The following is a 15,298-nucleotide window of genomic DNA, read 5'->3' as shown; positions in this document are numbered from 1 at the left end:
CACATATTCTTTTCATCTCTAGTGAGCTTTGTCTCACTATGAGACATACTTCCTTGAAATTCCATAAGCCCACAAAAGAGCAGAGCCCCAATACTATGATCATGTACACAAAGCAGCTTAGTATTTGTGTATTCCAGACAGATATTTGACTTCCGAGAGTTATAGGGTGATCCCTTTGAAATGCAAGTGCCTTAAGAGCAGTAAAAACTGTGTCACAGGTGTAAAGTTCTGGGTACACAAACTTGCATGGTCTGTTGGTGAGTATTGTATGCAAGGTAGCATAAGCAAAAGATAAAAACTCTAAACCTGGAAATATGAGACACCACAGGAACTGCCTAGCTCATGATGTATGAGAAACAGAAAGAAAGCCAGGCACACTCTAAATTAATCAATGACCAAGTCCACCCATGCTGATTTCCATGACCAAGAATTGCACATCATGACTGAAATCATGGGTAATTATAAGTTTAACCCAAGACATAACACGACAACAATTCTGAATATTCTTATAATGAACAGAAGACTTTAATAAATTCCTGTCCACTTCCTTGAGTTATTGCTGGGATATCAAAAGCCATATTTCATGGTGGTGATTCCTCAAGCAGAGGTGTACCTAGAAGGTGCTTTAACCTGCTGATCTATCTTTATGTGACAGTGCTTCAGGACTGGGCCCTGTTTCCATCAAGTATTTAGACTAGGCAATTTAAAGATATCCTCATGAATTATTTCATTGTTTGCAACTTAAACTTGAAATCATTATGTCCACACATGGAAGACAAGATATGAATGAAGTTTATTGTTAAAAGCTAAAAGCCATCACAATATAAAACAGGTCCAACCAGTAAATACAAAAACAGTATAAAAACATCAAGGCACAAAAACCACAGATAAAACAACATAGTAAAATTAATAAGAGAAGCCCAACAACGAGATACAATAATGTGTCATTAATGATAAAATAGTAAAGACAGAAAACTAGAAAAGTTCTAATCGTCATTCCCATCGAGAAAATTGATTCCAATCTTACTAGCAGCTAAACCAAATTTTGCTACCATAGAAGTAATAAATACATAATTGCTGGCCAGAAGAACACAAATCTGCTGAAAACAAGATCTGTTGGAAAGGGAATGTAAAATACATTCAAGAAACCTTTGTCTAAGAGATATATAAAGAAGACAATGTAAAAGATAATGTTCGATATTCTCCACTTCCCTGGTTTTGCAGATACATAATCTTAGATGGACAGGAGTGTTATTATATCTGCCCATCAAATAGGCAGAAGGTATACACTGGGACCTTAGAACAGTAAATGCTTTTCTAGTAGGGGCCAGAGTAAGATTAATAAAGTAATGCTCTAGCCCAAATGATGTCTTGTACAATGGGTACCAAAAAGAAAAAGAAGAGTGCGAGAGTGAATGAAGATCGGTCCATTTGGAAGCAAGATGAATTTTCTCTTTAATCAGTTGCTTGACTCTATGGGTGGCATAATTTGGAAGTGAGTCCACAGTAATCTCATAGCTCTGCAATATCATTCTAAGTATAAATACCCAGGAGCTTGGGGAGTTAACAGATATTTGTTCAAAAAAACATTTTTTGGGGAGCCTGGAATCACTCATGGATAACAACTTTAGCCAGTAGAAGGCGAGAACAGTATGTGTACTAGCTTGAAGGGTAGTTTGCCCTGCAACTTAAACTTGAAATCATTATGTCCACACAAGGAAGACAAGATATTCACATAATTAATTGTTATGTTTCCATTCATATTTAAGAGAACATTTTCTGTACAATTTCCACTACTTTATTTTTTCCATGGAAAATGTACCACTTTTAGAAATCCATCGTTTCATAATATTAATTACTAAATAATGAATGAGGACAATACAGGGCAAAGTGGACAACTAGAATTAATATAATAGTATTTTAGTCTAAAATCTAACTTACTTAACTTTGTTTACAGCCAACTGTGCCTAAGAAAAGCACAGCTCCTGAGGCAAGCCAAAATTAATATAACAGTTTTCAGTCTTCATCCCCCCACCCTTTAAATAGAAGTAATATAATGGAACTGTGTTTAGTTGAAATGGAATATATTTATATGGATTCTGATTTTTTTAAAAAATCATTTCCAAGTACAGCTTTCTATTTGCCTGAATGTACATTGAGACTATCTTATTCACATTGTTGTTTTTCCCTTAACCAGATATTCCAGTTCAACTACTTTTTAACTATTCCAAAAAACTTTTCAGACATTCATGCAAAAAAAATAATAATAAAACCTTTTTATATGTTTTGTTTGATAAACAGAAGTCAAATAAACATGGCTAAATTAGATTTATTTTGATGGCATTTAAAAAAAAAACTGGAGTCTTTTCTGCTTTATTTTACCCTAGAAAATCTAGTTCACAGTTATAGTCATATCAAAATAATCTGGCCTTTGTTATCCTAGTGTATAGTATCAATTTACATGCACAGGGAGCATGCCTTGCCTCTTACCCTATCTGTGCCAAAAATATGGATCTGTCTAAGGCTGACCCTTAGTTTTTCAACAAAGCAATCATAATATGTAATAAATTGAATATATAGGCATAAATTTCCTATTCCTGTCCCATGTTTTCAACATTTTTCAGACAAATGAGGGGAAAATCCAGTTTATATCAGATATGTATTCCAGCTGCAATATGAGCGCTTGCATTTTCTATATTTTTATTTTATTTTTAGCTCTTCCCTTCTGCCATTTCTAATTTCAGCCATTCTACAACACAACCTTTCCATGGAACTAACTAGAACTAATATCAGGGTTGCTGCTATTGTTGTGAGTCAGCAGGTATGCTGTAAGAAAAGGAGAGCAATGTAAACAGCAGCTTGCTTGCTTTTCTCTATTTTGATGCCTAAAGGCAAAACTCTTCATTTTAAACCAGATATTAATGTCCTCCCACATTGTCAGCTTGAAGCTTTGTGGCCTTTCATGCATTTTGTCCATTTGTGAACTTACTTCCCACAAACAATGCTCTTTTCATCCAGCAGGGTCACTGTCTAGAGTTTCATTTAAATGTGTTTCCCTTGTGGAGCAAAAGCTGAAGCCATTCATTGGTTTGGAAAAAAACTTGCCCCAATTAGGAGTGCCTTGTGACACTGTGCATATAACTGAAAGTACTTTGAGATTCACTTCTGCACGGACATCTTCCAGTGCTGTGTACTGTTTCTTCTAAGTGGCAGATTGCTGATAGTTGTGTTTTGGGTCAACAATCCTAGCATTTATGTATCATTTTGCTTCATGATTCCAGATAACATCTATGGAAAGCAATCTGAAAACAATAGAAGAAGAGAACAAACTTATAGAGCAGAACAACGAGAGCCTATTAAAGGAGTTGGCTGGCCTAAGCCAAGCCCTCATCTCCAGTCTTGCCGACATTCAGCTTCCACAAATGGTATGTCTGTGGCTGAGCATGTGGCCATTGCTCTGGGAAAAAAAGAGCATATACAATGTGATAGCATATTGCAGTCTGCCAAATATAAGTTTTAAAATATACAGTGGTTCTGCACGAGCCTTGCTGCAGAGTAGTGAAAATATGAGCACCAAATAATTAGTGTGTGCGTGCGCACACACACAAACCTTCAAGTCAAGGTTCCTGCTTAGCTTAGGAGTTTATCACATGGGAGGCAAAGCGCCCAAATCCCGTGGATAAATGGGGTTTAGATCTTGGGATTATCCCACAAGAGCAGGATTGTTTTCAGACACGTTGAGTAATTTTGACATTAACCCAACATTAACCTGTGCAGAAAGCCACAATATCGTGCAGCTTTTTAACTTAAGGATTTTCCTGAAGTTAAAAAACAGTGTAATTTTGTGGCTTTCTGCATGGGTTAATGTTGCATTAATGCCCAAGTTGCATGACATTGTCTGAAAACAGATATTCGCAGGTTTAAACCCCATTTATCCACAGGATTTGGGTGCTTCCCTCCCATGTGATAAACTCGATTGATTCAGGCAGGTGACTTTAGGGTATTTACACCACAATTATCACATATTTAAGCACTGAACAATATTTCTGGAGTAAGGAAAACAACAACAACAACAATGTATTTGTTTATTTATTTATTTATTTCCCACCTCTCCCCAAGGCTTGAGGCTGGATACAGCATGTTAAAATACAAATTGAAATTTAAAACGCATAAACCCATAGTTAAAATACAATATTATAAAATCATTAAAATATACTCAAGAGTTTATGTAAAGATTAAAATGTTATGATATAAAATCGACTGGATAGGCCTGTTGGAAGAAATATGTTTTTGATGCTGTTTTAAATGCAGTCAGCTTTTTCAGTCTCCATAACTTCTCCAGCAGATCATTTCACACTCGGGGGCAGCATACTCTGTCTAGCCCTGGCTAGTTGGAGCAAATATTTCCCAGAGGAACTGAGTGTACAAGGTGTATTGAATGGGAGAAGGTGATTCTGTAGGTAGCCTGGACCCAAACCATGTAGGGATTTAAAGGCAATAACCACATTTTGTACTTTGCCCAGAAAGTAATTGGCAGACAGTGGAGTGATTTGAGGATCGAGGTAATGTGATCACTCCTGGATGTACCCGTAAGCAGCCTAGCTGCCATATTCTAAACCAGCTGGAGTTTCTGGACTTGGTACAAAGGTAGCCCAAAGTATAGAACATTGCAGAAGCCCAGCCTTGAGGCTACCAGTTTATGCATTACCATCTTTAGGTCCTTCAATTCTAGGAACAGGTGCAGTTGAAGTATCAGCTGAAGCTGATAACAGGCACTCCTGACCATCACATCTATCTGAGTTGAAATTTGGAGGGACAGATCCGGAGCACTCCCAAACAGCAAACACACTTTCAGGGGGAGTGTGGCCCCATCCAGTACTGGCTGACAAACCTCCAACCTCAGATTAGGACCCTTGATAGTAAACACTACTTGTCTTGTCTGAATTAAGTTCCAAAAACTGGAATCAGTTAATATAAACCTATAGGATTAGACATTGCTAACTAATTTTGAAGGAGTTTCTTGGCATGCCAAGGGCTTGGGTATATCCAGTGGGATTGATTTATTTCCCTAACTGCTTTGGAAAGTCTTCTTTCCTTCAAAAACAGTTTGCAGTTCAGCCTTTGGGCTATCATTAAAAAAAATTCAAGAAACATAAGACCAACTGTGTGTAATTACTGAATCTCAGTCTAAGTTTTTTAAGAAAGCCAAGGAAGCTTCCAACAAAGCTCCAGAATTTTATGATCCTTGTGGGAACAACAATATATCTTGACTTGGATCCTAAAAATTCTGTGGAGTTTTAGTTCTGAGATGTTGAACTTTGATCTCCCAAAGAGTAGCCTCCATATTGCATTATCAAACTTTATTTTAAAATGGAATGGAACCTTCATGCCAAAAGTAGTTTGTGATAGGACATAGGGAGAATGTTTTATTTTTATTTTGTTTTGTTTTGTTTTAAACAAAAAGTCTGCTGGGTTTTGGCAAGTAGTTGGTGTACCTGAAATCATTCTTAGATTTCTTGCAAAGGTTTGAAGCTTGGTGTGATTACTGGCTGCTCATATAAAAACCTTTTATATGAGATTGAGGTTATCCTGAAGGCATATTTTCAGATAACACTGAATATCCTTCACATCTCCTATCTGGAGCTCAGATCTGTTAGTTTCTTTATATTAAACAATAAAACACTAGATGCTTTATTATAATGGACCATTGGCTATCTCAAGGATACCGAAGATTATTTTCTACAGTTTTCAATCTGTTTGGCAGAGCTTTGGTATTATCGTTGTATTTCAGCTTTGACATGCATGAAGGAAGAGTTCAGTGGAGCTGGAGCTCAGTAATCTCGGGTGATACTCAGATAAAAAGTGTCTTTTCACCTAATATGCTTAAACAGCACTCGTTATCTGGTGGGAATGATGAGCTTGACCCCCCCCCCTTTTCCAATGAAGGAAACATTTTCATGGTTAGCCTATTAAATTGCCACAGTGAGCTGAACAATAGGCCCAAGTCAGGCATAATTTGAAGCAGAGGTGGTCAGTCTGAAGTCCTCATATTAATTTTATGAAATCTTTGGCTTAATTCCAAAAACCCCTGAAGTCAGTTCAGATTTATGATTAGAGCTAAGGAAAGTTGTTTTTGAAAATAACTCCCTGAAATACCAGATCTCACTGTATTATCCTACTCAGGTTTTTAGATCTTTGGTGGAAGGTTTTCTCTCGATTTCACCAACGTTTGGTGGAAACACAAGAGAGAGAGCCATCTTGGTGGCTTCTCCCAGGTTGTGGAATTCCCTCCTCTAAAAGGTTTGGTTGGCCCCTTTCTTTTCCCCAGCAGGCAAAGACCTTTTCTTTGGCAGGCAGGCTTTGGCTTTTATTTATGTCACAGAAAGGGCTTTTAATGGGGTTGTGTCTTTATCTTTTCTTTTGCTATGTTTAATCATGTTTTACATTATGTTAACTTTGTGTTTTTAACTGAACTGTCATTTAATCATTGTTAACCTTTTACATGAGTAATATTAACTGTATGTTGTTTTTTAAAATGCTTGTAAGCTTTCTTGGATCTTGTACAAGGAGAAAGGAAAGGTATAAATTGAATGAATAAAACAATAAATCATTTGTTTCTAACAAATTTGCCCTAACAGTGTTCTGGGCAAAAAGGAAAGGAACGGAAATGAAAGGGGTTAGAGAAAGTGGTGGGAGTGTGAGAAAGAGAAAGAGATAAAATGTGTCAAAATAAGAGAATGGTGATAGGAGGATAAGGGGAAAAGAGACATTCCATTTTTGGTTCTAGCTGTATTCACTGAAGGTTTTAGCTCTACCCACTCACTTGCATGCAGTAAAAAAAGGGGCCCCCAAAGACATGACATGGTGGATCTCTTCTGGTGGGCTTATCCACCTGATTCCATATAAGAGATTATGGTTAATGCTCCACCCCTGATTATGACTGAATAACTATTTGATGATTGGATTTTAAGGAACTAATAGGAATGCATAATTCACTATTATTATTTTAGAGATTGTTCTTCTGAAATTGTACTGTGTTATTTTATTGATGTAATCCCACTTTGATCCTTGAGAGAGAGAGGCAGGAAATATATAATAATAATAATAATAATAATAATAATAATTATTATTATTATTATTATTATTATTATGTATGCAGTAGTCCATGTGTGAGTTTTACTTCAAACTTTAAAACAAACTACCCAAAGTAGTTTGGGTATTAGGTTCAGCACTTTGGACAGCTCCTTCACATCTGAACTGAGACCCAGAATGGAGCTGCTAAACCCCTGACATGGAAGCCTATGGCCACCACTACTGCCTTTATAGATATAGGCAGATGGGCCAAAAGCACTGGCCTGTGGGCAGGGTGAGTGCCCAACATTCCCACACTCAGAGCTCTCCTCGAGCTGCCCAGGTGCCATCTTGGCATGCAGCCATTGAAATGGCACACACAATGATGACATCCCTTTGGTTCAGCGCCCAAATTGCACCACGCCAAAGGGGCATGATCAAGCTGCCCAGCAATGGCTATGGTACCTCTTCCCAGGTACAAAAAATGAGCCAGAAAAAAACAGCTCATTTTTGTGTTCTGCAGAGGCCAGATCGATGCCATGGCATGCGTTTGCCATGGCCCCGATCTGGGGCAGAAAGAGGCAGCATCTCGCTGCCCCTTCCTGCCAGTTTGTACAAAGTCATAGTCTTTAGGGTGGTGCAGTGGTCTGAACATTGTACTATGATTAGGGTTCAATTCCCAGCTCAGCCAGGAAATCCACTGGGTGACCTTGGGCAAGTTACACATGCTCAGCCTCAAGAGAAGGCAATGGAAAACCACCTCTGAACGAATTTTGCCAAGAAAATCCCATGATAGGGTCACCTTAGGGTCACCATAAGTAGAAATTATGTGAAGGCACATAACAACTTCTGTTGGCAGGTTCCTCCACTAGTAGAAAACAGGTTTCTTCCAATGTGCCTCCATGTCTGCTAACAACACAAAACTGCTACTTCTTTTATATCCAATGTACCGTTTATAATACTGAAATTTGACTTCCATGTTTTGTCTTCATTCAGGGCCCAATCAGTGAGCAGAATTTTGAAGCATATGTAAATACACTCACAGACATGTACAGCAATCTGGAACGGGACTATTCCCCAGACTGCAAAGCCCTGCTGGAAAGTATCAAACAGGCAGTGAAGGGTATCCATGTGTAGGATGGAGAAAGCTTCTGGGAAACAGGAGTTACGTAGCAGCAGTGGACTCCAGATGGATCCATGAAGAACGCCTGGACTGCTTAGGAGTATTGATTGCTGTGCTGCATTTCCAATTACAACATTGCACTATTTTTTTTCCAGCTGACATAAAAAGGACAGAAAACATAACAGACTATTGTATTAACAGCAATGACTCAGATCACAGAATATATTTATTTCTGTACAAATCTTTTTTGTTGTCATTGTTGTTTTGCACTCTTTTCATTTTATAGTGAATGTAAAAAAAGTGTGTGTGAATATTTTTTTACATTTTTAAATTTATTTTCAAGCCAAGAGTTGTGTGTGGGTTTTCTTTCTTTTTTAGTCTTTTAAACACATTTCTTTCAGCCTGCCATATTTTTACAAATATGTTTGTTAATTTATTTTCAAGTGAGGTTTTAAATAGACTGAAAGTTATAGTGTAAATTAAATGAGTTGCTGGGTTTGTACAGGATGAAAAGGGGAGAACTATGAAAGAAACAAAATAACAGAACTGTGATTCTAGTATTATTTTCATCACATCCTGCTTTTTTATAGCAGCTTTTTTTTTAATGAAATGGGAAATGGATTTGCAATAGCATGAGAGAGATGCAATGAACCAGGGATATAAAGGTGAATGGTGCCCTCTGCTGGAGGAACTTCATCTGATTGAGCACAGCATGTTGTAAGAATTCAAGATTGTTTTAAGCAATAAATGAAATATAGCAATCAGCAAAGCATTGGACTTGGCTGTGTGTCTTAGCCTTCACAAAATGATTGTTTGAAACCATTCAAGGGGAGAACAGATTTATTTAAGGAATCCACACACACACCTGCCCATCATTCATACAAGGAGAGGAAAAAATGTTTCTATCCCCTTCAATGTAGTAATCTTTGAAATGATCTGCAGCTTTTTGGTAGATAGCTGTGTAAACACATTGGTTAGTTGACCAATATCAATATAATTTCATACTGGGGGAAAAAGCAATCCAAGCTGATGATATTGTATATACAATTAAGCCAAGATCATCATCCCTGAAAGGACAGCAATTGAATTTTGATTGAAGAAAAAAAGAAAAACCAAGAGTCCTGCAGTTGCTTTCCTGTTTTAACAGAGAGGGAACAATTCCCACTGCAGTGAACTGAAGGTGCACAGCATCAATACCTGATGATAAGATCTAGGAGCTATAGGAATGCACTCCCTGTTATGTTTTTTAACTACAGCTCCCAGAATCCCTTAGCTATGTGGGCTGGGACATTCTGGAAGTTGTTATCCCCAGAAGTAAGTTTGTCCAGAGTCTCTTTGTTACCTGCATTATATACTAATGCTTTAAAGTAAATTGTCATAAGATAGATAGGACTTAACATCCAAGAAAACAGCTCTATTTGATACTCTGATACTAAACCAGAAGATAGATCAGTCCATCTTGCTCAGTATTGCCAGTATCAGCCCATATAGCTCAGTCGGTATAGTGACTGACCTTTGGTGCTATCTCAGAGAGAGTTCTTTTCTAGTCCTACCAGAACTAGATTGGACCTAAGACCTTCTTCATACCAAGTGCATACTCCACCATTCAGCTACAGCTTACTGTTTTCAAGAGCCTTCCCCAAGCTGTTTGCCCTCCAGACATGTTGGGCTACAACTCCAATCATCCTATAGCCATGCCAGCTGCATTCCAGTACATTGGGAGGGCAACAGAGGGAGTCTGGTACATAGAACTGCATATTCTGTACTATTGTGGGACAGCTCCACTCCCCATCAGCACATCTCTGGTATGTGCACAGAGCTTTCTCATATACTGGAGTCAAAGGGGAAGCTTTGGCTTGCAAAGAGGAACCTGTGTGCATATCAGAGTCCTTTGTAGCAGTGAATCAGGCTGCAACTTTGTTTTGAATTGCTATTGAAGATAGCCTGAGTTTCTACAGATTATCATTTGTTAAGACAAGGACAGGGAATATGTGGTCTTCCAGATGTTGTTGGACACCAGCTGCTGTCAGTCTTAGCCAGCATAGCCAATGGTGATGGACTATAGAAACACCAGAAACTGCCCAGCATATTGATATCTGTTTGGCAGCAGGCCGCAAGGGTTCAGAGAGGATTCTCTTTCAACCCTACCTGGAGATGCCTGGCATTCCTGGGAGTGTATCCATACTACACCGTTCTGGTAGTTTGATCCCATTTTAACTGTCTTGACTCCATCCTGAGAAATCTTGGGTTTTCTAGTTTGGTGAGATACTTAGAATTTTCTGCTAGAAAAGGTGCTTCACTGAACTAAAGCTCTCTCTAGTAAAGAATTCCAAGTATGTCACTACAAACTACAAATCCTAGGATTCCATTGGATGGAGCAATAGCAAATAAAGTGGGCTCAAAGTACTATAACATTGTATCACGACCTTTGATCCAAGTACAAACTAGGCTTGACTCTGCTTAGCTTCTGAAATCAGATGGGATCAGGTCTTCTCAGGGTGCAGTCAGGCAACATCTGGAGAAGCATGCATTTCCCATTCCTGTCTTAAGAGTGGATTTCATAAGTACATTTCTTAGGCACCCACTCAGAAATACAGGCACACATGTCCCAAGTGCAGTAGACCTTTTCAGCATCTGTATTCAGACTCAATTTAGTAGTAAACCAAGGTCTGATATTTATTTCAGGGAGTTTAAGTAATACATTTCCTCCCCCACACCCCCAATTTTTAAAAAAAACATTGTTTGAAACAAAGGTATAAACAACCATCTTGGGTGAGGTTTTTTCCCCCCCTCTTTTGGTTGTTTGTTCTTGGTATGCACACATGTCTATTGTGCACAGGTGCCTCGGTGTAAAATGTATACATGGATCTAGCGTGGATTTTAATTTTTCTGTGCTACAATGAAAGTGTTAATTTTTACTTGCCTACTTGAGATCTTGGTTTGGATATGACAGCATTCACAGTCATCACTCATACAATGATATTATAGCGTTCTTATCCAAGAGTGCTTCTCCAAGGTCATTCAACTTTCATACACTGTGATTGCTGTTCCGCATTAGGTGGGGCTTGCTGTTTATGTGGGGATTTGGTTTGGCCCCCAGACCTTAGTTTAGACAGGAGAGGAGTATGTTCTTAGAAGCTGTGTTTATTTTTTAAAAAAACAATTTGACAGAAACCGGAGTATGTGCTAATATAAAATAGAACACCAAATTGCTATTAAAAATTATTGTACCTGGGTTTTTTAAAAGACATTTGCTATACCTGTTTAATGCATACAAAAATGAATTCACTTGTGACAGAGATTAAAATTTTAATTTACTAAATATTTTAAGAAATTTGTTATATATATAATTTAATTTAATTTAAACAATAACTGACCTATTTATCACTATGATTTACCTATGGCTTAAATTAATTTATCTGTGTTTGGACTGTTTGCTCAGGATGTATCATCATATTTATTTGCCTTCTTTGTACTTGATGTTTTGTAATGTGCACTGTGATTCCTCCTCCCCTTCCTTTCCCTTTTGTTTTCTTTCCTGTATTAATTTGCATTGATGAGCTATCCTGTAAATTAGAACTTTTGTAAAGAGCAATGATGTATGCATTTCTTTCTCTTTTTTTTAATTTCAGAGTAGTTTGTATACTGTTTCTTCATACAATTAATATTTCTTACATCAAAGCAACAAAACTGTGTTCTGTGCTGTACATTTGGTGTATGGTAGGAAATAAAATTGATACTGAAACAGGTTTCACAACCTCTTTGCTGTTTTTAGTTGCCAACTGCTAACTACACCTATCAACTCTTGCTTAGCCTATATTTGTTTGCTCATGTGCCACTCCCTTAAAGTTTAAACTTAAACTCAAATGCAGCCACCCAGGTGTTCTTTATGACAACTTCCACCATACCCAGGAAGGATGATGATGAGTGCAGTTTGACATATCCAGAGACACCAGGCTGGAGAAACTCCATCTAGTATAACTTCTAACCACAAGTCCTTTCATTATTGTGTAACTTGGTAAGGGCAGAGGAGAGAGAGAAGAAAATATTCCAGAAACCACAAGAATTACAGCGAAACCACTGCTGCACTTGTTCATATATTGCTCTTTCAGTCCTTGCTATAGCTAACATTGTGGTGAATGTGATTTCATATATAGTGGATTTGACACAGTCTATGCCTCATATGTTTTTTCCACATTTATTTTTTTTATTCACAGAATACATACACACATTTGAAGTAACCCATAACAATTCCTGATGTCTTCAACAGCAATTTTTCCTTTTTGGTAAAAAGCAACAAATTACATTTGCTAAAGCATGCAACACTCAGTTTAGTCATCTTGGCTTTTAAGGAGAGTTTAGGCTTGCTTTGCTCTAGGACCCATTTATTGGATTTTTTAGCAGGCCAAGGTATCCGTACAACTCATCTCCAGCTGTACATTTCAAATTACTTTATTTTCTTCCCATCAGCATTCTTCAATGTCCAGCTTTCACAACCATACAAAGAAATGAGAAATGAGTCATCCTAACTATGGTATTGTGAGATACATGTTTATACTTCAGGATCTTGAAGATTTTCATACCTGGCAGAATTGCTGGTAAAACATTGCTGGATTGTTCAGGAAGCGTGCGTGTCTGTAAACATGCTTCCTGAATGTCAGTGAATCATCAGCTCCCTCTAGAATCCCTGAATCATTCAAGGAGAGGGAATTTCCTTTAAATGGAAATTTTGCGTTCAGAGGAAATCCACTCTCCCTGAATGATTCAGGGAAGATTTTCATACCTAGTAGAATCACTGGTAAAATGTTGCTGGACCATTCAGGAAGCACGTGTGTCTGTAAGCTTGGCGCACTTCCTGAACATCAGTGGATCATCCCATGTCTAACTGTCCTTTCACATTACACAATTGCAGTGTTACTATTGCCTTTTAACCACTATGGTTCCTATAAATTCTAGGATTTGCAGTTTAGGAAGGAGTATTTATTCTAGAAAGGCTTTATTAGTATTGTGTGCCTTCAAGTAGTTTTTTACTTAAGATGACCTTAAGGTGAACCTGTCATAGGGTTTTCTGGGGCTTAGAGTTTGTGATTCACCCAAGGTTACCTAGTCATTTTTGTGGTCAAACAGGAAAATGAACCCTGGTCTCCAGTGTCTTAGTCCATGCTGTCTCTCTTCTAGAAGGGCTAGCCATGTATATATGCGAGTTTCTACAAACAAATTGTCCTTGGTTGGATCAAAGTAAAAGAAGCTAAAGGCAGGTCAGATAGCTGAACATTAGTGAAATAATATACAACTGGCTGAATCATACAGATGTAGTTAAGGAGAGCAATATTTCATCATCTCCATAATAATTTCAGTTTCACTCACAACCAGCTGTGTGTAGTGGAGAACACAGGCAAAAATTGTCTCTGTAATGATAATCACAGCACGCGTTTATAGAGGAGGCAGAACCACAGAGGCATGCAAGCAGCATATGTTTTCTCCTCTATTACTGCCAGAGTCATTATGCCTCAAATAGGGTTCTCAACAAAATAGCCAAGCATTTTTAATTATGTCTGAGGAAAGAAAAACATTTATGTCCACATAAAAAGTAAAAAACATAAAGAACTAAGTTTATCAACTCTGTGCATTTATGGGAGAAGAGAACTAAGGGACAGAAAAGCAATCTTGATTCACAAATCTAGCAACAACAAGAGTTTTCTCTGAATTTTCTCTCACATTTCTCCATACAACTAACTTTTGTATATGCAATATTCTGCAAATACAGCGCACCTGCGTCATACGCGGGCACACCCTATGCGGCTTGAACATACGCGCTCAAGCCACAGGGCGCACATGGGGCGGAAGGGGTGTTGCTTCCCATTCAATTGAATGGGCGCGCGTGCCTGTTGAGCCCTGCGTGCCGCCGTGCCACCGTGCACAAGCCCCATTGTTTACAATGGGGTTTGAGCATAGGCGGAATTCGCCTTACGCGGAGGGATCCGGAACGGATCCCCACATAAGGCGAGGATGCACTGTATATCAGGCAAACAGTGGTCACACTTCATAGGCAAGATTATGAAGATATTTCATTTATGTCTAGCTATCTTCCACAATGCAGAGTTAAGCAGATGCAGTAGATTTAGGGGATAATGTTCTGTATCCAAGAACATCTGGAAGGCTGCATGAACTGCCAAATGTGTAAAAAAAATCAAATAATAATAATAATATATTCACAACTTTGATTCTTGAAAAGCTGTGGCACAAGGACCCTGCACACTAGACAGTTACAGCACTATGATTCCTTTGTAACTGTCATGGCTGCATCCTATGGTACAAGACTTGAAGCAGGCAGGTATCTCATAGAATTTTGTGAGGCTAACAACCTATTCATTGCAAACACCTTTTTCATACAACCAGAGAGGTGAATATACACATGGACATCTCCAGATGGCCAATACGAAAATCAGATAAACTATGTAATTGGAAGCACAAGATGGAGAAGTTCTATTCTGGCAGCCAAAACTAGATCAGATGCAGACTGATGTATAGATCATGAACTACTTATATCAAAACATTAGAGTAAAGCTGATGAAGAAAACAAAAATAGTCATTATACCAAAATATGGTATGAACAATGTTTCAAAAGAATTTACAGACAATATAAGAAACATATTTGTGCTATTAAGTATAATTGACTGAGAATTAGAATCTCAGGCAGAAGCCAAGGACATAATTAAGGAAGAATGCAGAAATACAATACTGGTGGCCAAAAAAGGGGAGGAAGAAGAAATAGTAGATCATAGATTAAATGCTTCAGGCAGTAAAAGAAAGAAGAAAAGCAAAAGAGAAGGGAGACAGGAACAAAGCTAGAACTATGAATATAACTGTACAATGACTAGTGTACAAGGATAAAGAAAACTATTACAATGCAGAGAAATAGAAGATGACAGCAAAAAAAGGAAGAACTAAAGACCTCTTCCACAAGATCCAGGAACTCAAAGGGAAGTTCAAACCAAGGTCTGGGATGTTCTATGACAATAAAATGAATGTACTAAAAGATCAAGAAGAAATAAAAATGTTGAATGCAATCCACAGAACAATATAAAAGAGATGAAAAAATGA

The 15,298-nt window shown here is 37.9% G+C and overlaps 1 protein-coding gene across 10 annotated transcripts in view; it reads left to right on the top strand.

Annotated features, from left to right (window-relative positions):
• The window catches only part of ST18 (ST18 C2H2C-type zinc finger transcription factor), a 291,729-nt gene extending 283,324 nt beyond the window's left edge, over positions 1-8,405 (top strand). For 9 of the 10 annotated variants that reach the window (XM_089517297.1, XM_089517296.1, XM_089517295.1 and 6 more), the window contains 2 exons: positions 3,282-3,425; positions 8,068-8,405. In XM_089517297.1, coding sequence (XP_089373423.1) covers positions 3,282-3,425; positions 8,068-8,208 — 285 coding nt within the window. In that variant the 3' untranslated portion in view covers positions 8,209-8,405. The remainder of the gene's footprint in view (positions 1-3,281; positions 3,426-8,067) is intronic. The other variant, XM_089517298.1, reaches the window with a different exon arrangement.
• Positions 8,406-15,298: the final 6,893 nt, after the last annotated feature.

The sequence above is a fragment of the Sceloporus occidentalis genome, unplaced genomic scaffold (genome assembly GCF_023333645.1).
Source record: "Sceloporus occidentalis isolate IW3139 unplaced genomic scaffold, rSceOcc1.0.p SCAF_3, whole genome shotgun sequence".
Taxonomy (NCBI): Eukaryota; Metazoa; Chordata; class Lepidosauria; order Squamata; family Phrynosomatidae; genus Sceloporus; species Sceloporus occidentalis.
Note: the sequence above shows the minus strand (reverse complement) of the source record. Positions and strands in the feature narration are given on the sequence as shown.